Consider the following 21,820-nt stretch of genomic DNA (forward strand, 5'->3'; position numbering starts at 1 on the left):
TTTATTTAATAAAAACATTTAAGAAAAAAATCTCTTTAAAAGGTCTCCCTCAGGATCTCGTAGAAAATTTACTTCCAATGATCCATGATTTGTGTATTAAGGGCCATTGAAGAAATTTGTCTTTACTATGGAAAAATTCTACGTCGAAGAAAATTACCTATAAAAATCTGTGAATTTTGTAGGGGGGTCTTGAAGCTCCTTATCCATCCTTTCTGTTTTTCTTCTGTTACCTGCGTTTAAGTTTGTTAATGTTTGTTTCGTTTCTTAGTGCAAAATATGCCTTCTCTATTCACTAATTAAATACTAATTCCTTTCTTGTTGTTTTTCTTCTTATTGCAGATCTTCCTGGCAAAAAATTTATTCTGCTTAAGGAAACCCTTAGAAATTTCCCACAACTAACAATAATCACCAGCAATGAACTAGGCGGATAACTAAGAAATTCAAATGAGAAGAGGCACTCCATCCATCTCCGACAAAAACAATTAGCATCAAAAACAACTACACCAACAACAATAACCATAATAATAACAATCAAATTACGACCATACCCGACAGCAACAGGACAGCTGATGTTTGCAGCTATAAAAAATCTCAGTTGGAATTAAGAGAAATAAACAATAACAACAACAATACGGCTAGTATATTATGAATAAATAATAAGACTTAAGGCAACAGAGGATAATAACAACAGAGAAAGAAGAAGAAAACGAACAAGAGGGCCAAGAGGACAACTACAAGTTGTTCGGTGCAATAACAATAACAATAATTATAACAACAAGAACAACAATAAAAATAAAACCTAAAGCTTAGCTTGAGGGTTACAGCTCTACAAATAGAAATCAACAATGGTTGCGAGGCATTTTGTATTGCTCCGAACACCTTAAAAGAACGTAAAAAGCTGAGAGCTAAATTAGGACACAGAAAGGGGTCAACGTACTCAAAAAAAGACAGACATAATAAAAACTTGGTTACTTATACAACTGGCAATTTAAACAAGAAATTAGGGAAAATTGCTGTAGATCCACCACCCCTCGGATTTTGCGTGAAAATGATAACATAATGATGTTCGAAAGCAGCTCATAAGCCTGATTAAAATCTATTTTGGTTCCCACCTTACTATATTGGTCTAGCAAGCCACTGTCCTCTAACGTAGAATTTTGCCCACAGGAAGAAAAATCTCCACCATGCCAAATATATCTATAACCACCCCCGCCTCCTTAATGGCCGCTGCCACCTGGTCTGCCATGGTGGCCCAAAAACCCAATGCCTCCAACATGGCATATCACAGTTATAATCACACACTGCTACACCACGATCCCACCACCGGCCATCATCATCCTGTATTGGATCTAATGCCACCTATACACACCACCTCCGAACCAGCCATACAAGCTCCACGAGAACGTGATGACCTCATAGAAAATAATTTTGTGCAAATATTCTTTTGCATTCTCTATACAACTGTCTTCATATTGGGGGTGTTTGGCAATGTCCTGGTCTGCTATGTGGTCCTGAGGAATCGTGCCATGCAAACCGTCACCAATATTTTCATCACAAATTTGGCTTTATCAGATATTTTGCTGTGTATCCTGGCTGTGCCTTTCACCCCGCTCTATACCTTTATGGGCAGGTGGGCATTTGGTAGGACTCTGTGCCATTTGGTGTCCTTTGCCCAGGGATGCAGCATCTATATTTCCACACTGACCCTGACATCCATTGCCATTGATCGGTATTTTGTCATAATCTACCCCTTTCATCCGCGCATGAAAATGTCCACCTGCATTGCCATTGTGATAAGTATTTGGGTAATATCTCTGCTGGCCACTCTGCCCTATGGCATGTATGTCAAGGTGGTCAATGATTATGGTAACATGACGGAGGATGGTCTGCAAGGTAATGCCACACAATTTAATTTTAATGGCTCCTCCTCCGCAGCATCGTTGCCATTGAATTCATCCTATGCCCCCCAACGTAACTATGATGCCTACATGCAAATTGTGGCCTCCACATCGACCATATCGGAACCGGAAATTATCAGCAGTTCCATAAGCTATTGTGAGGAGGATTGGCCCACGGAAAGGTATCGCAAGGTCTTTGGTTCGGTGACCACCATTCTGCAATTTGTCCTACCCTTTATTATCATCTCCATCTGCTACATTTGGATATCCTTCAAGCTGAATGCCCGAGCCAAGGCCAAGCCAGGCTCCAAATCATCACGCAAGGAGGAGGCAGATAGGGACCGGAAAAAGCGCACCAACCGCATGTTAATAGCCATGGTGGGGGTCTTCGGTTTATCCTGGCTTCCGCTGAATGTGGTCAACATTTTTGATGACTTCTATGAGAAATCCAATGAATGGCGTTTCTACACTCTCTTCTTCTTTGTGGCCCATTCCATTGCCATGTCCTCCACCTGCTACAACCCTTTTCTCTATGCCTGGTTAAATGAGAATTTCCGCAAGGAGTTTAAACATGTACTGCCCTGTTTTAATCCCTCCAACAACAACATTATCAACATAACAAGGGGTTACAATCGTTCCGATCGCAACACCTGTGGCCCAAGGTTACATCACGGCAATGGTGGTGCAGCCACCCGGGGTAGTAGCTTGGAGAATGATGATCATGATGATGGTAATGCCATAACCCAGGATACCACCCTCACCACCAAGGATAAACTGTTAATTATACCCCGAGAACCAACCTACGGCAATGGCCACAATGCTTTATCACCCTGCCTGGATCGAGGGGTCAATGTGGCCCTGGTCCAATGTAGTAAACAAGTGGAGATCTTGCTGAACGACAATGATATACGGAATCATCGCTACGACGATTTCGACAACGAATCGTGTGAGGAGCAAACAATTGAAATGCGTTTCAATGAGACACCCTTTATCAGCAGCGACAACAACACCGCCATCAGTATTATGGAGACGAGTACCAGCTGTGACGCTGACCGCAGTGGTGGCGGCAGCAGTGAACGAATGCATCGAAGTAACTGAGGAAGGGTGAGTAGATTTTGTTTGAACTTATCCTATAGCCAAAAGGCCTTGGGCAGGTCTTCTATACAGAAAACTTTTAAAAGGTCTTAAGGAGGTCTTCTCTGAAATCTAGAATACCTTTAGAAAGCCTTCTGTAGTTGGAATACCTTCAGGAGGTCTTCTATAACGAGAAAACAGAAAACTTTTAAAAGGTCTTAAGGAGGTCTTCTCTGAAATCTAGAATACCTTTAGAAAGTCTTCTGTAGCTGGAATACCTTCAGGAGGCCTTCTATAACTAGAAAAACTTTAGATGGAATTCTATAGATAAAAGCTTTCCTGTCGATAAAGTTACCTCAAAAGGTCTTTTATAACTAGAAGGCCTTTCGGAAATCTTAGCTATAATGTATCTAGGACCACTTCTATAGGTATAGACTACCTTAAGGAAGTGTCCTTTAGATGGTTGAGCCTTGGCAGGTCTTATGTAGATAGAATATCTTAAGGATGTCTTCTATAGCCTGTAGACCTATAAGAGATTTTCTATAGATAGGAAACCTTCAGTAAGTCCTTTATACATAAGTCTATAGAATACTTTAAGGAGGTCTATAAATAGGTGACTTATAGGAAATCTTCTATAAAAAAAGACTTTTTGGAGGTCAGCTATAAAGCAAAGGCCTTGAGAACGTATTTGTAGCCAGCCTATGGAACAACTTCAGTAGATAGAAGACCTTTAGAATGTCTGCTATAGATACAAAGCCTCTGGAGATTTTTCATAGCTAGAAGTCTTTGCGGTAGTCTTCTACAGACTGAAGACTTTCAGACAGGCCTGAACTGAATTTTTTGTAGACGAAAAAGCTAACCTCAGACGGGCCTGAGGTGATTTTTTTCTAGACGAAAAAGCTAACCTCAGACGGGCCTGAGGTGAATTTTTCTAGACGAACTGAGTTGATTTTTTTCTAGACGAAAAAAACTAACCTCAGCGCGAACTGAGGTGAATTTTTTCTATACGAAAAAAACTAACCTCAGTGCGAACTGAGGTAAAGTTTTTCTATACGAAAAAAACTAACGTCAGTGCGAACTGAGGTGAATTTTTTCTATACGAAAAAAACTAACCTTAGTACGAACTGAGGTGAATTTTTCTAGGCGAAAAAACTAACCTCAGTGCGACCTGAGGTGATTTTTTTCTAGACGAAAAAACTAACCTCAGTGCGAACTGAGGTGAATTTTTTCTAGACGAAAAAACTAACCTCAGTGCGAACTGAGGGGAATTTTTTCTAGACGGAAAAACTAACCTCAATGCGAACTGAAGTGAATTTTTTCTATACGAAAAAACAAACGTCAGTGCGAAATGAGGTGAATTTTTTGTATACGAAAAAACTAACCTCAGTGTGAACTGAGCTGATTTCTTTCTATGCGAAAAAACTAATCTCAGTTCGAACTGTGGTTAATTTTTTCTTTAAGAAGAAAGCTAACCTCAGTGCGAACTGAGATGAATTTTTTATGTACGAAAAAACTAACCTCAGTGCGAACTGAGGTGAATTTTTTCTATAAGAAAAAACTAACCTCAGTGCGAACTGAGGTAAATTTTTTCTATAAGAAAAAACTAACCTCAGTGCGAACTGAGGTAAATTTTTTCTATAAGAAAAAACTAACCTCAGTGCGAACTGAGGTGAATTTTTTCTATAAGAAAAAACTAACCTCAGTGCGAACTGAGTTGAATTTTTTCTATACGAAAAAACTAACCTCAGTGCGAACTGAGGTGAATTTTTTCTTTACGAATAAAGATAACCTCAGTGCGAACGGAGGTGAATTTTTCTATACGGAGAAAACTAACCTCAGTGCGAACTGAGGTGAATTTTTCTATGCGAAAAAACTAACCTCAGTGCGAACTGAGTTGAATTTTTTCTATACGAAAAAAAAACTAAGCTCAGTGCGAACTGAGGTAAATTTTTTCTATACGAAAAAAGCTAAGCTCAGTGCGAACTGTGGTGAATTTTTTCTTTACGAAGAAACTAACCTCAGTGCGAACTGAGGTAAATTTTTCTATACGAAAAAAACTAACCTCAGTGCGAACTGAGGTGAATTTTTTCTATACGAAAAAACTAACCTCAATGCGAACAGAGGTGAATTTTTTCTATATGAAGGGAATTTTTTCTACAAAAATAACTAACCTCCGTTCCTGAGGTGAATTTTTCCTATAGAAAGAACTAACCTCCGTTCTTGAAGTGAAATTTTTCTATAGAAAAAACTAACCTCTGTCCCTGAGGTGAATTTTTTCTAGACGAAAAAACTAACCTCAGTGCGAACTGAGGGGAATTTTTTCTATAAGAAAAAACTAACCTCAGTGCGAACTGAGGTGAATTTTTTCTATAAGAAAAAACTAACCTCAGTGCGAACTGAGTTGAATTTTTTCTATACGAAAAAACTAACCTCAGTGCGAACTGAGGTGAATTTTTTCTTTACGAATAAAGATAACCTCAGTGCGAACTGAGGTGAATTTTTCTATACGGAGAAAACTAACCTCAGTGCGAACTGAGGTGAATTTTTCTATGCGAAAAAACTAACCTCAGTGCGAACTGAGTTGAATTTTTTCTATACGAAAAAAAAAACTAAGCTCAGTGCGAACTGAGGTAAATTTTTTCTATACGAAAAAAGCTAAGCTCAGTGCGAACTGTGGTGAATTTTTTCTTTACGAAGAAACTAACCTCAGTGCGAACTGAGGTAAATTTTTCTATACGAAAAAAACTAACCTCAGTGCGAACTGAGGTGAATTTTTTCTATACGAAAAAACTAACCTCAATGCGAACAGAGGTGAATTTTTTCTATACGAAAAAACTAACCAACCTCAGTGCGAACTGAGGTGAATTTTTTCTATACGAAAAACCTAACCAACCTCAGTGCGAACTGAGGTGAATTTTTTCTATACGAAAAAAACTAACCTCAGTGCGAACTGAGGTGAATTTTTTCTATACGAAAAAACTAACCAACCTCAGTGCGAACTGAGGTGAATTTTTTCTATACGAAAAAACTAACCAACCTCAGTGCGAACTGAGGAGAATTTTTTCTATACGAAAAAACTAACCTCAGTGCGAACTGAGGTGAATTTTTTCTATACGAAAAAACTAACCTCAGTGCGAACTGAGGTGAATTTTTTCTATGCGAAAAAATAACCTCAGTGCGAACTGAGGTGAATTTTTTCTATACGAAAAAACTAACCTCAGCGGTAGCTGAGGTGAATTTTTTCTATACGAAAAAACTAACCTCAGCGGTAGCTGAGGTGAATTTTTTCTATACGAAAAAACTAACCTCAGCGGTAGCTGAGGTGAATTTTTTCTATACGAAAAAACTAACCTCAGCGGTAGCTGAGGTGAATTTTTTTCTATACGAAAAAACTAACCTCAGCGGTAGCTGAGGTGAATTTTTTCTATACGAAAAAACTAACCTCAGCGGTAGCTGAGGTGAATTTTTTCTATACGAAAAAACTAACCTCAGCGGTAGCTGAGGTGAATTTTTTCTATACGAAAAAACTAACTTCAGCGGTAGCTGAGGTGAATTTTTTCTATACGAAAAAACTAACCTCAGCGGTAGCTGAGGTGAATTTTTTCTATACGAAAAAACTAACCTCAGTGCGAACTGAGGTGAATTTTTTCTATGCGAAAAAATAACCTCAGCGGTAGCTGAGGTGAATTTTTTCTATACGAAAAAACTAACCTCAGCGGTAGCTGAGGTGAATTTTTCTATACGAAAAAACTAACCTCAGTGCGAGCTGAGGTGAATTTTTTTTCTATACGAAAAAACTAACCTCAATGCGAACTGAGGTGAATTTTTTTCTATACGAAAAAAACTAACCTCAGTGCGAACTGAGGTGAATTTTTTCTATACGAAAAAAACTAACCTCAGTGCGAACTGAGGTGAATTTTTTATATACGAAAAAAACTAACCTCAGTGGGAACTGAGGTGAATTTTTTCTATACGAAAAAAAACTAACCTCAGTGCGAACTGAGGTGAATTTTTTTCTATACGAAAAAAACTAACCTCAGTGCGAACTGAGGTGAATTTTTTTTTCTATACGAAAAAAATTCACCTCAGTTACGACAGAGGTTAGTTTTTTCGTCTAGAAAAAATTCACCTCAGTTACGACAGAGGTTGGTTTTTTCGTCTAGAAAAAATTCACCTCATTTACAACTGAGGTTAGTTTTTTCGTATAGAAAAAATTCACCTCAGTTTGCACTGAGGTTAGTTTTTTCGTCTAGAAAAAATTCACCTCAGTGCGAACTGAGGTGAATTTTTTATATACGAAAAAAACTAACCTCAGTGCGAACTGAGGTGAATTTTTTCTATACGAAAAAAAACTAACCTCAGTGCGAACTGAGGTGAATTTTTTCTATACGAAAAAAACTAACCTCAGTGCGAACTGAGGTGAATTTTTTCTATACGAAAAAAACTAAGCTCAGTGCGAACTGAGGTGAATTTTTTCTATACGGAAAAAACTAAGCTCAGTGCGAACTGAGGTGAATTTTTTTCTATACGAAAAAAACTAAGCTCAGTGCGAACTGAGGTGAATTTTTTCTATACGAAAAAAAAACTAAGCTCAGTGCGAACTGAGTTGAATTTTTTCTATACGAAAAAAACTAAGCTCAGTGCGAACTGAGGTGAATTTTTTCTATACGAAAAAACTAACCTGAGCGGTAGCTAAGGTGACTTTTTCTTATTTTCCTATATGAAAAAACTATTCAAATTATTATATTTTCTGCAGAAAATACTAACCTCAGTTAATGAGGTGAATATTACTTATTACTTACTGAAGTTAGTTTTTTCGTCTATAAAAAATTCACCTCAGTTATTACTGAGATTAGTTTCTTCGTCTAGAAAAAAATTCACTTCAGTTATGATTTTTTTTCGCCTAGAAAAAATTCACCTCAGTTACCACTGAAGTTAGTTTTTTTTTGTATAGAAAAAATTCACCTCAGTTACCAATGAGGTTAGTTTTATTCGTATAGAAAAAATTCACCTCAGTTACGACAGAGGTTAGTTTTTTCGTCTAGAAAAAATTCACCTCAGTTACGACAGAGGTTGGTTTTTTCGTCTAGAAAAAATTCACCTCATTTACAACTGAGGTTAGTTTTTTCGTATAGAAAAAATTCACCTCAGTTTGCACTGAGGTTAGTTTTTTCGTCTAGAAAAAATTCACCTCAGTTACTGAGGTTAGTTTTTTCTAAAGGAAAACCATCCAATCTTAGTTTCAGATGCTAATGCTTCTATGTCCATAAATGTGGACTAACTTGTTTTTTCATCTAATATGTAACAAAATGCCTGTACTTCTCCTGGTTTTATATTGCATTTCCTAACTTACATTTCTGTCCATTTTATTTCTTTATTTCACCGGAAAGAACTTAATGAAAACATTTCCCTTTGCCATCTTAACCTCATCCATAAACTCGAATGCCCAATACCTCTTTGCCGTAACGGTTTCGTGTGTCTACGATGAAAAACTTACTGAAAGTTTTTCAATTAAAATGAAATAAAAACCTAGAAAATATTCGATGTTGATGTTACCCGCCACCTCGTTTCTAGCACCCATTAAGTTGTGGATTCGTTTAGCCCCAAAACCACACCATTTCATTACGGTAAGTAAAAATGAATTTACGAATGAACGGAACGAATACTTAACCAACATGGCAAACAGAATGGCAATGTGGTGCTTTTGTAAGGAAGCTTCCCCCACTCCCCCATCTTATGGCAAACTATGGATAGCTTCATAAAATGCAATCATTTTTATGTGTCGTGACTCGATTCCGACTGCCGTTATCAATCATTTTACCAGCAAAATTTGTTGCTTCCGATGTTGATATTGCGTTCTCGTTTCTTTTTTCTGCTGCTGCTGCTGTTGTTGTTGTAACAAAATCACTTAACATCCGGCACTATGCATTCAAGATATGAGTGCTCACACATTCCACATAAGTGGTCCGTGTGAATAGATGAGATTTCTGTGGTCCTCACAGACATATAAATGAAGTTATTTCTGCTAACCTAGAAAAAAATTGTTGCCATTATGTGAATTGTGTATGAAAAAGGATTTCATAAATTGCAATACTGTGTGGTCAGGGCTGGCAGGTTGGAAATCTAGAACATATTTTTGTGGAATGCCAAGATGTCATACATTCCACTCAAAAACAGAATAAAGCAAATATGAATCAAAGATTGTGGAAAATTTTGAAAATAAACAACTATGTTGGAATTTTTAAAACACTTAAAGACTCCTCTCTGAATGACTTATTATATGACTGATGACTACAGCACTGGTAGTGAAGAGGAGAATGATTTAAAAAGGACAACTCTGTTCAAGAAAAATCGGAAATGTTAATTTTCCAAATAGAGATTTGATAAAATAAAATATTGCCTTTTGAGGCGTATACGTTGTGAAGGCATGTATACGTTAAGGTGTTCCGATTTGGAGCGTATACTATGTGACAGCACGTATACGTTAAGGTGTCCCAGTTTAGAATTATGAATTTGGGTTACAAATGACATGATTTTAAAATACTCCTACACAACAACATATACAATTCTAAAGAGCTAAGGGAAGAATACACGAAATGTAAGCAAATAGTTATCTCTAGTGTCATAACTCTCCTTGGATAGCTTACATTTGCACAGCTCAGAATGAAAAAACGTGATTTATTATTGCTTCATATTTCATTTGCAGCTGTAATGGAAAAATGTATACAATTTTAAAACTATTTTAACCGAGACCAATGCTATGCCCCCTTACCACCCACAAAACAATACACCGCTTTAACACACATTTATGCCATTCACTTGCCGCAATGTGGCAATTTTGGCAAGCTGAAAGTCCTTAAAACTTGTTGCAGCAGCAGTGGCAGTAAGAAGAGCAGCATTAGTAATTTGAGAGTGCTTGAAGTTCACTTAAATTTCGATCACGTTTGCATAAAACACCATCAAATGCAGCTGCACTTCTGGCTGATGTTTCTGCTTATTTGTTATGCTCTAACATATCCAAAAGGAGGGCGGCGGGGTGGCAACAACTCCCACGCTATGCTCATGGAAACACTTTTCTCACATTGTGCAACGTGAGCTGTGTTGCAACAACAAAAAGCAACGAACTTCAACATTAGTTGTTTGGGGACTGCAGATGTGAATGCGACTGCAGCAAAAGAATCTCCAAGGACTTGTGGGTGTGGGAGGCTTTGTTTTAAGAGAAAAGTATTTATATTACCGGGGAAGGTAATTTTCACCGATTTCTCGGATTCTTTTGTTTAACTTTGTTCAACTTTTTAATTTACGGTAAATGCACGTTTGGATAGTGTGCCCACTGATGCCAGTAAGGATTTGTGGTAATTTTAGAAAGAAGTTTAAAGACAAACTTTGAGTAGAAGGCAATAGAGTGTTTTGTTGAGAAAGTTGTAGTATTTTTTGGGAAATAAAGAATTTTTTCTATCAAAAATAATTTTTTTCTTTATAAAAATATTTTTAAAAATCCACGAGCCTTGGTAGGCTGGCTAAAAATATTTTTAAAAATCCACGAGCCTTGGTAGGCTGGCTAAAAATATTTTTAAAAATCCACGAGCCTTGGTAGGCTGGCTAAAAATATTTTTAAAAATCCACGAGCCTTGGTAGGCTGGCAAAAAATATGTTTAAAACTCCACGAGCCTTGGTAGACTGCCTAAAATATTCTAAAAAATACACAAGCCTTGATAGACTGTTCAAAATTATTTTAAAAAATCCACGAGCCTTGGTAGGCTGGCTAAAAATATTTTTAAAAATCCACGAGCCTTGGTAGGCTGGCTAAAAATATTTTTAAAAATCCACGAGCCTTGGTAGGCTGGCTAAAAATATTTTTAAAAATCCACGAGCCTTGGTAGGCTGGCTAAAAATATTTTTAAAAATCCACGAGCCTTGGTAGGCTGGCTAAAAATATTTTTAAAAATCCACGAGCCTTGGTAGGCTGGCTAAAAATATTTTTAAAAATCCACGAGCCTTGGTAGGCTGGCTAAAAATATTTTTAAAAATCCACGAGCCTTGGTAGGCTGGCTAAAAATATTTTTAAAAATCCACGAGCCTTGGTAGGCTGGCTAAAAATATTTTTAAAAATCCACGAGCCTTGGTAGGCTGGCTAAAAATATTTTTAAAAATCCACGAGCCTTGGTAGGCTGGCTAAAAATATTTTTAAAAATCCACGAGCCTTGGTAGGCTGGCTAAAAATATTTTTAAAAATCCACGAGCCTTGGTAGGCTGGCTAAAAATATTTTTAAAAATCCACGAGCCTTGGTAGGCTGGCTAAAAATATTTTTAAAAATCCACGAGCCTTGGTAGGCTGGCTAAAAATATTTTTAAAAATCCACGAGCCTTGGTAGGCTGGCTAAAAATATTTTTAAAAATCCACGAGCCTTGGTAGGCTGGCTAAAAATATTTTTAAAAATCCACGAGCCTTGGTAGGCTGGCTAAAAATATTTTTAAAAATCCACGAGCCTTGGTAGGCTGGCTAAAAATATTTTTAAAAATCCACGAGCCTTGGTAGGCTGGCTAAAAATATTTTTAAAAATCCACGAGCCTTGGTAGGCTGGCTAAAAATATTTTTAAAAATCCACGAGCCTTGGTAGGCTGGCTAAAAATATTTTTAAAAATCCACGAGCCTTGGTAGGCTGGCTAAAAATATTTTTAAAAATCCACGAGCCTTGGTAGGCTGGCTAAAAATATTTTTAAAAATCCACGAGCCTTGGTAGGCTGGCTAAAAATATTTTTAAAAATCCACGAGCCTTGGTAGGCTGGCTAAAAATATTTTTAAAAATCCACGAGCCTTGGTAGGCTGGCTAAAAATATTTTTAAAAATCCACGAGCCTTGGTAGGCTGGCTAAAAATATTTTTAAAAATCCACGAGCCTTGGTAGGCTGGCTAAAAATATTTTTAAAAATCCACGAGCCTTGGTAGGCTGGCTAAAAATATTTTTAAAAATCCACGAGCCTTGGTAGGCTGGCTAAAAATATTTTTAAAAATCCACGAGCCTTGGTAGGCTGGCTAAAAATATTTTTAAAAATCCACGAGCCTTGGTAGGCTGGCTAAAAATATTTTAAAAATCCACGAGCCTTGGTAGGCTGTCTAAAAATATTTTTAAAAATCCACGAGCCTTGGTAGGCTGGCTAAAAATATTTTTAAAAATCCACGAGCCTTGGTAGGCTGGCTAAAAATATTTTTAAAAATCCACGAGTCTTGGTAGGCTGCCTAAAACTATTTTTAAAAATCCGCGAGCCTTGGTAGGCTGCCGAAAAATATTTTTAAAAATCCGCGAGCATTGATAGGCTGCCGAAAAATATTTAAAAAAATCCACGAGCCTTGTTAGGCTGTCTAAAAATATTTTTAAAAATCCACGAGCCTTGTTAGGCTGTCTAAAAATATTTTTAAAAATCCACGAGCCTTGTTAGGCTGGCTAAAAATATTTTTAAAAATCCACGAGCCTTGTTAGACTGTCTAAAAATATTTTTAAAAAGCCACGAGCCTTGTTAAGCTGTCTAAAAATATTTTTAAAAATCCACGAGCCTTGTTAGGCTGTCTAAAAATATTTTTAAAAATCCACGAGCCTTGTTAGGCTGTCTAAAAACATTTTTAAAAATCCACGAGCCTTGTTAGGCTGTCTAAAAATATTTTTAAAAATCCACGAGCCTTGTTAGGCTGTCTAAAAATATTTTAAAAAATCCACGAGCCTTGTTAGGCTGTCTAAAAATATTTTTAAAAATCCACGAGCCTTGTTAGGCTGTCTAAAAACATTTTTAAAAATTCACGAACCTTTGTAGGCTGCCTAAAAATATTTTTAAAAATCCGCGAGCCTTGGTATGCTGCCTAAAAATATTTTAAAAAATCCACGAGCCTTCTTAGGCTGCCTAAAAATATGTTAAAAAATCCACGAGCCTTGCTACGCGGCTTAAAAATATTTTAATAAATCCACGACCCTTGGAAGGCTGCCTAAAAATATTTTAAAAAATCCACTATCGTTGGTAGGCTGCTTAAAAATAATTTTGAAAATCCACGAGGCTTGGTAAGTTGCCTAAAAAATAATTTAACAAGTAAAAAAGTATCAGTCGGCTTTGCCGACAGAGATATACCCTCAGCCTGTGTATATTGAAACAATTTTTTCCCAAAATACGTATTTATTTAGGGGGTTTTAAAAATTTTGGGCGTTTGAACAGACAAAAATGTTGATTAGGATTAAAGATTAAAAGTTTTGCGGAGGAGATACTAAAAGGAATGGATCGACATTGACCGTTATGGAAGTGGATCTCCAGCCGGAACATATGGTGCCACAGGGGGTTTTTACACTCTTCGGGCTGTTAGCTCAAGAAGTATGGACTTGCCTCTAAAAAACTTTTACCATCGTAAGAGGCAGCGAATGCAAGTTGCTTCTACAAAAATCAAAGTGATTCGATATCAGGTCTTAAAGTGAACTTATCCGAAATTTTGTGTGGGAGGTACGGGATAGAGTGGACAAATATAGTCCATATTTGAACCTGATCTATATCTGGTAGATATATTAGGATGTGTAAAGTATAGACCAATTCGGCCACTCCCTTCAAGGGTTACCGTATGAACAATTTTTCCGAACATTTTTGAACTTTTGTGGGGGAGGTACCTGAAGGAGTGGACCGGTATGGCTTATCTTCAAACTTAAACTATGTTTGGACAAAATATTACAAAGACCATATTTTGGACCGAATCGGCAGATCCGTTCGAGAATTATCGTGCGCTCCAACCACCTTACACGGTGTCATAGGGGTTTTTTGCAACTTTCATGCTATTTTCTCAGGAAGTATGGACTTGCCCCTGATGAAACTTGTACCGTCGTATGGAGGGCAGTGAATACAAGTTGCTAAAACAAAAATCAAAGCGATTCGAGAGATGGCCCTAAACTGAATTTTTCCGAAATTTTGTGTGGGAGGTACCCGAAGGAGTGGACCTATTGAGACTATATTGGAACCTCATATTACTCTGGTAGAAAGTTTTCACTGTACAAAGTGTGGACCAAATCGGTCACTCCCTTCAAGAGTTATCGTGCGCACAAACTTTCCGAACATTTTCGGACTTTTGTGGGGGAGGTACCGGAAGGAGTAGACCGATGTAGCTCATCTTCGAACTTAAACTAAGTTTGGGCAAAATATTACGAAAGCCAAAATTTGAACCGAATCGGTTCATCCGTTCGAGAGTTATCGTGCGCTCCAGCCAGCAGGACAGACAGACAGACGGACGGACATGGCTAGATCGACTCCAAATTGTCTGAAACACATTTCGTCCAAACATTCTTGGGGTCTAAAACAATTATTTCGATGAGGCACATTTTCATCGTATCAAAGTGTATATACCCTCCTTAGCCTAAAGGCTGAGGGTATAAAAAATCTACGTGCCTTGGTAGACTGCCTAAAATATTTTTAAAAACCCACGAGCCTTAGTAAGCTTCCTTATTTTTTTTTTAATAATTGCCAAGCCTTGGTACTTCGCCTAAAAATATTTTTAAACATCCACAAGCCTTCTTAGGCTGTCTAAAAATATTTTTAAAAATCTACGAGCCTTCTTAAGCTGTTTAAAATATTTTAAAAAATACATTAGCCTTGGTAGGCCGGCTAAAAATTTTATAAAAAAAGTTCACGAGCCTTGCTAGGCTGCTTAAAATTATTTCTAAAAATCCACGAGCCTTGTCTGCCTAAAATTATTTTTAAAATCCACTTGCCTTGATAGTTTCTCTAGGAGTTTTGTTTTTAATCCACTTGTCCTTTAAACATATGCCTTCTCTCTATCTTAAATATTTTCAAACATTCGCAAATACGTTTAAACACATGTCTTTAATTTGTAACAAAATTTTCTGGATACTTGAACATCTCTCAAGAGTTCAAGATGAACTGAATTGTTAACAAACAAACTTTCCTAGTCACACTTCAATGGATGCATATGAAATTTCAGGACATGCATGCAGGACACTCACAGTTACACAGAATAACTAAACAAATTTTCGAAATTTTGAGAGAAAGTGTTGCATAACTTCATTTAATAAAGTCAGTTTGATACTTTGACAAAATAACATCATCCCCATCGTCATAGACTCTTACCACATGGCCAGCATCTCCAGGAAGTGCTTCCTTAAATGTTGAAAATATTTAAAAAAAAAAAACTTTTTAACAGGGATTATTTTTTAACAGCTGCATTATTTTTTCAGCAAAATAGTTTTGTAGTTTTATTCCGTTTTGCAGAGATGCGGAGCAGAGAAGTTTCAAAAAAAGAGCATGGCTACGGAAAACTATCATGCTTCGAAATTTGCATCCTTTCAACAATTTACAAAACGTTTCTGCTATGAAAATAAGTTTTGCCAGGGAAAGACTGTTTTATGCATTGTCCGTCCATGCATTTCATGACTGAATTTTCATTTACTCAGAATTCTGTTGGCTTTTTTCTCTTGAAGAGAAAAACTATTCAAAAGGATTGTATTTCTTTCCTTAGAGCTTTGCTGCAGAATTCAATGCATTGGAAAATGACAACTTTTTGTCAAATTGCGAACAAATTGTTTTATGCGAAACTTGTTTGTTAAATTGTCGTTTTGCAGTTTATCGTGTCTTATAAATAATTCACAAAATAATTTCTTTTGAAATATTAACAGAGATTTGTTTTTAATTCTGATTGTAATTAGACAAAGCAGAGATAAAAGACACCCTTTCTTGTTAATTTTAGGAAAGAGTGATGGATTTTTAAAAATATTTTTAGGCATCCTACCAAGGCTCGTGGATTTTTAAAAATATTTTTAGGCATCCTACCAAGGCTCGTGGATTTTTAAAAATATTTTTAGGCATTCTACCAAGGCTCGTGGATTATTAATAATATTTTTAGGCATTCTACCAAGGCTCGTGGATTTTTAATAATATTTTTAGGCATCCTACCAAGGCTCGTGGATTTTTAATAATATTTTTAGGCATTCTACCACGGCTCGTGGATTTTTAATAATATTTTTAGGCATTCTACCACGGCTCGTGGATTTTTAATAATATTTTTAGGCGTTCTACCAAGGCTCGTGGATTTTTAAAAATATTTTCAGGCATCCTACCAAGGCTCGTGGATTTTTAAAAATATTTTCAGGCATCCTACCAAGGCTCGTGGATTTTTAATAATATTTTTAGGCATTCTACCAAGGCTCGTGGATTTTTAAAAATATTTTTAGGCAGCCTACCAAGGCTCGTGGATTTTTAAAAATATTTTTAGGCAGCCTACCAAGGCTCGTGGATTTTTAAAAATATTTTTAGGCAGCCTACCAAGGCTCGTGGATTTTTAAAAATGTTTTTAGGCATCCTACCAAGGCTCTTGGTTTTTAAAAATATTTTTAGGCATCCTACCAAGGCTAGTGGATTTTTAAAAATATTTTTAGGCATCCTACCAAGGCTCGTGGATTTTTAAAAATATTTTTAGGCATCCTACCAAGGCTCGTGGAGTTTTAAAAATATTTTTAGGCATCCTACCAAGGCTCGTGGATTTTTAAAACTATTTTTAGGCATCCTACCAAGGCTCGTGGAGTTTTAAATATATTTTTAGGCATCCTACCAAGGCTCGTGGATTTTTAAAAATATTTTTAGGCATCCTACCAAGGCTCGTGAATTTTTTTAAATATTTTTAGGAAGCCTGCTAAGGCTCGTTGATTTTTAAAAATATTTTTAGGCATCCTACAAAGGCTCGTGGATTTTTAAAAATATTTTTGTGGATTTTTAAAAATATTTTTGTGGATTTTTAAACATATTTTTAGGCATCCTACCAAGGCTCGTGGATTTTTAAACATATTTTTAGGCATCCTACCAAGGCTCGTGGATTTTTAAAAATATTTTTAGGCCGCCTACCAAGGCTCTTGGATTTTTAAAAATATTTTTAGACCGCCTACCAAGGCTCGTGGATTTTTAAAAATATTTTTAGGCAGCCTACCAAGGCTCGTGGATTTTTAAAAATATTTTTAGGCAGCCTACCAAGGCTCGTGGATTTTTAAAAATATTTTTAGGCAGCCTACCAAGGATCGTGGATTTTTAAAAATATTTTTAGGCAGCCTACCAAGGCTCGTGGATTTTTAAAAATATTTTTAAGCATCCTACCAAGGCTCGTGGATTTTTAAAAATATTTTTAGGCATCCTACCAAGGCTCGTGGATTTTTAAAAATATTTTTAGGCATCCTACCAAGGCTCGTGGATTTTTAAAAATATTTTTAGGCATCCTACCAAGGCTCGTGGATTTTTAAAAATATTTTTATGGAACTAAAAATATTTCTAGAGTACCTACCAAAGCTTGTGGATTTTTAAAAATATTTTTATGGAACTAAAAATATTTCTAGGGACCTACTTAGGCTCGTGGATTTTTAAAAATATTTTTATTGAACTAACATTTTTCTCGGGCACTTCAAGGCTCGTGGGTGTTTTAAAAATATTTTTAGGGAGCCTGCCAATTCTCGTGGATTTTTTAAAAAAAATGATATTCTAAATATCAAATAACAGACCTTCATCAATTCTTGTTTCTTTTTTATCAAGATTTTCATTCCTTTGTTCTTTTGAAAAAAAAATCCTCAAAGATACCTTAAATATCCAATTAAATCCCCTCCATTCGCACATTGCAATCACGTAAAGGTGATTATCTTAAAAGTATTTGTTTGAGCTTGCACACAATGCAACACATTAATTTCAAATCGCTCCATCAAAAATGAACTGCTAGAGAAGGTTATTTTACCCGTTTCCAACTCAACGTGAGACTGGATGTAAGAAAAAACAAACTCACGAAAATGGTTTCACGTAAACTTTAAGTGTTAAATGAATACCATAAATCTTAGTATTTGCACTTCATTTTCCGGGTAATTTATTGCTAAGAGGCAGGGGAGGGGGTAAAGGGATAACCGAAGAGGGTTAAATATATTGACAGATGATAAAATTAAGGATAAATTAAAAAACTTTCAACAAACGGATCAAATCTTATTAAAAGGGTTGTGGGTAAAAATGTGTGGTTACCGCTACCCCTCCCCATCTACGCCACTGGGATCACATTGCTTAATAACGGCATTCTTGTGCAATAAAGTTTCACAGATACGCTTATAAATGAAGGAACCTACAGCTTCTTCTGTTACTTCTGATGAACATGCCTTAACTTCTAATGTTGCAAGAACGAAGAAAAAGCAAAGATAAGACAAAACAACAAAACAAAAAACATGACTGAATGAAAGATCCTTTTAGAAATATAAATCGTCAGCAATAAAGTGGTAGTAAACAACAACTAAAAGGAATTTCAAAGAATGTCAGGAAACAACATAAAACAATTTAGAAATAAATGCAATGTTAAGCAAAAGAGAGGTAGGGAGGAGGAAAAGTATGGTAATGTACTTTGTTGATGAAAGACGAAGACATAGGGGAAGAACATTCATCACAATCTAGCAGTTGTTTCCGTTTTATTTAACGCCGAAGGCATGACGTGAAGCAATGGCAACAAATGTAGATAAAAATCTTTTCTACAATTACTTAAACTGCTGGAAATGAGACTATTTTATGAGGCCTTTTAAAGATGCCGTATTCACGTTATTGCATATTTGAAGAGGATATGTTAGGCGAAATTCTTTTTTAGATATTAAGAAAAGTAAACAAAAAATAAGGAAAGTAAACAAAAAAATAAATAGAAATATTTTAAAAAAATCCACAAGCATTGTTAGATTCCCTAGAAATATTTAAAACAAAATCCACGAGCATTATTGGATTCCCATAAATATTTTAAAAAATCAACGAACCTTGGTAGATTGCCTAGAAATATTTTAAAAAATCCACGAACCTTGGTAGATTGCCTAGAAATTTTTTAAAAAATCCACAAACCTTGGTAGATTGCCTAGAAATATTTTAAAAAATCCACGGGCCTTGGTAGATTGCCTAGAAATATTTTAAAAAAATCCACGAGCCTTGGTAGATTGCCTAGAATTATTTTAAAAAACCCACGAGCCTTGGTAGATTGCCTAGAAATATTTTTAAAAATCCACGAGCCTTGGTAGATTGCCTAGAAATATTTTAAAAAATCCACGAGTCTTGGTAGATTGCCTACAAATATTTTAAAGAATCCACGAGCCTTGGGAGATTCCCTAGAAATGTTTAAAAACATCCACGAGCTTTGGTAGATTCCCTAGAAATATTTAAAAAAAAATCCACGAGCATTGTTAGATTCCCTAGAAATATATTAAAAAAATCCACGATCATTGGTAGATTCCCTAAAAATATCTTAAAAAATCCACGATCATTGGTAGATTCGCTAGAAATATTTTAAAAAATCCACGATCATTGGTAGATTCGCTAGAAATATTTTAAAAAATCCACGATCATTGGTAGATTCGCTAGAAATATTTTAAAAAATCCAAGAGCCTTGGTAAGTGCCCTAGAAATGTTTATAAACATCCACGAGCCTTGGTGGATTTCCTAGAAATCTTTTAAAAAATCCACGATCCTTGGAAGGCTGCCTAAAAATATTTTTAAAAATCCACGAGCCTTGGAAGGCTGCCTAAAAATATTTTTAAAAATCCAGGAGCCTTGGAAGGCTGCCTAAAAATATTTTTAAAAATCCACGAGCCTTGAAGGCTGCCTAAAAATATTTTTAAAAATCCACGAGCCGTGGAAGGCTGCCTAAAAATATTTTAAAAATCCACGAGCCCTGGAAGGCTGCCTAAAAATATTTTTAAAAATTCGTGAGCCTTGGAAGGCTGCCTACAAATATTTTTAAAAATTCACGAGCCTTGGTAGGATGCCTAAAAATATTTTTAAAAATCCACGAGCCTTGGTAGGATGCCTAAAAATATTTTTAAAAATCCACGAGCCTTGGTAGGATGCCTAAAAATATTTTTAAAAATCCACGAGCCTTGGTAGGATGCCTAAAAATATTTTTAAAAATCCACGAGCCTTGGTAGGATGCCTAAAAATATTTTTAAAAATCCAAGAGCCTTGGTAGGATGCCTAAAAATATTTTTAAAAATCCACGAGCCTTGGTAGATTGCCTAGAAAAATTAAAAAATCCACGAGCCTTGGTAGATTGCCTAGAAATATTTTTAAAAATCCACGAGCCTTGGAAGGCTGCATAAAAATATTTTTAAAAATCTACGAGCCTTGAAAGGCTGCCTAAAAATATTTTTAAAAATCCACGAGCCTTGAAAGGCTGCCTAAAAATATTTTTAAAAATCCACGAGCCTTGGAATGCTGCCTAAAAATATTTTTAAAAATCCACGAGCCTTGAAAGGCTGCCTAAAAATATTTTTAAAAATCCACGAGTCTTGGAAGGCTGCCTAAAAATATTTTTAAAAATCCACGAGCCTTAGAAGGCTGCCTAAAAATATTTTTAAAAATCCACGAGCCTTGGAAGGCCGCCTAAAAATATTTTAAAAATCCACGAACCTGGGAAGGCTGCCTAAAAATATTTTTAAAAATCCACGAGCCTTGGAAGGCTGCCTAAAAATATTTTTAAAAATCCACGAGCCTTTGTAGGATGTCTAAAAATATTTTTAAAAATCCACGAGCCTTGGAAGGCTGCCTAAAAATATTTTTAAAAATCCACGAGCCTTGGATGGCTGCCTAAAAATATTTTTAAAAATCAACGAGCCTTGAAAGGCTGCCTAAAAATATTTTTAAAAATCCATGAGCCTTGAAAGGCAGCCTAAAAATATTTTTAAAAATCCACCAGCCTTGGAAGACTGCCTAAAAATATTTTTAAAAATCCACGAGCCTTGGAAGGCTGCCTAAAAATATTTTTAAAAATCCACGAGCCTTGGAAGGCTGCCTAAAAATATTTTTAAAAATCCACGAGCCTTGGAAGGCTGCCTTAAAAATATTTTAAAAATCCACGAACCTGGGAAGGCTCCCTAAAAATATTTTTAAAAATCCACGAGCCTTGGAAGGCTGCCTAAAAATATTTTTAAAAATCCACGAGTCTTGGAAGGCTGCCTAAAAATATTTTTAAAAATCCACGAGCCTTGGAAAGCTGCCTAAAAATATTTTTAAAAATCCACGAGCCTTGGAAGGCTGCCTAAGAATATTTTTAAAAATCCACGAGCCTTGGAAGGCTGCCTAAAAATATTTTTAAAAATCCACGAGCCTTGGAAGGCTGCCTTAAAAGATTTTTAAAAATCCACGAGCCTTGGTAGGATGCCTAAAAATATTTTTAAAAATCCACGAGCCTTGGTAGTATGCCTAAAAATATTTTTAAAAATCCACGAGCCTTGGTAGGATGCCTAAAAATATTTTTAAAAATCCACGAGCCTTGGTAGGATGCCTAAAAATATTTTTAAAAATCCACGAGCCTTGGTAGGATGCCTAAAAATATTTTTAAAAATCCACGAGCCTTGGTAGGATGAATAAAACTATTTTTAAAAATCCACGAGCCTTGGTATGATGCCTAAAAATATTTTTAAAAATCCACGAGCCTTGGTAGGATGCCTAAAAATATTTTTAAAAATCCACGAGCCTTGGTAGGATGCCTAAAAATATTTTTAAAAATCCACAAGCCTTGGAAGGTGCCTAAAAATATTTGTAAAAATCCACGAGCCTTGTAAGGCTGCCTAAAAATATTTTTAAAATCCACGAGCCTTGGAAGGTGCCTAAAAATATTTTTAAAAATCCACGAGCCTTGGATGGCTGCCTAAAAATGTTTTTAAAAATCCACGAGCCTTGGAAGGCTGCATCAAAATATTTTTAAAAATCCACGAGCCTTGGTAGGATCTTTAAAAATATTTTTAAAAATTTACGAGCCTTGTAAAGTTCTTTAAAATTATTTCTAAAAATCCACGAGTCATGGTAGGTGGCCTAGAAATATTTTTA

The 21,820-nt window shown here is 35.9% G+C and overlaps 1 protein-coding gene across 1 annotated transcript in view; it reads left to right on the plus strand.

Moving 5' to 3' along the window:
- sNPF-R (short neuropeptide F receptor) overlaps nt 1–21,820 on the plus strand; it is a 180,612-nt gene that overhangs the window by 129,923 nt on the left and 28,869 nt on the right. Inside the window, exon 2 of the mRNA XM_073987284.1 lies at nt 340–3,002. Within this exon, the coding sequence (XP_073843385.1) occupies nt 1,185–2,996 (1,812 nt within the window). The 5' untranslated portion in view covers nt 340–1,184 and the 3' untranslated portion in view covers nt 2,997–3,002. The remainder of the gene's footprint in view (nt 1–339; nt 3,003–21,820) is intronic.

This window comes from Musca autumnalis, unplaced genomic scaffold, assembly GCF_047663935.1.
Source record: "Musca autumnalis isolate F117 unplaced genomic scaffold, ASM4766393v1 scaffold_4, whole genome shotgun sequence".
NCBI classification, from domain to species: Eukaryota; Metazoa; Arthropoda; class Insecta; order Diptera; family Muscidae; genus Musca; species Musca autumnalis.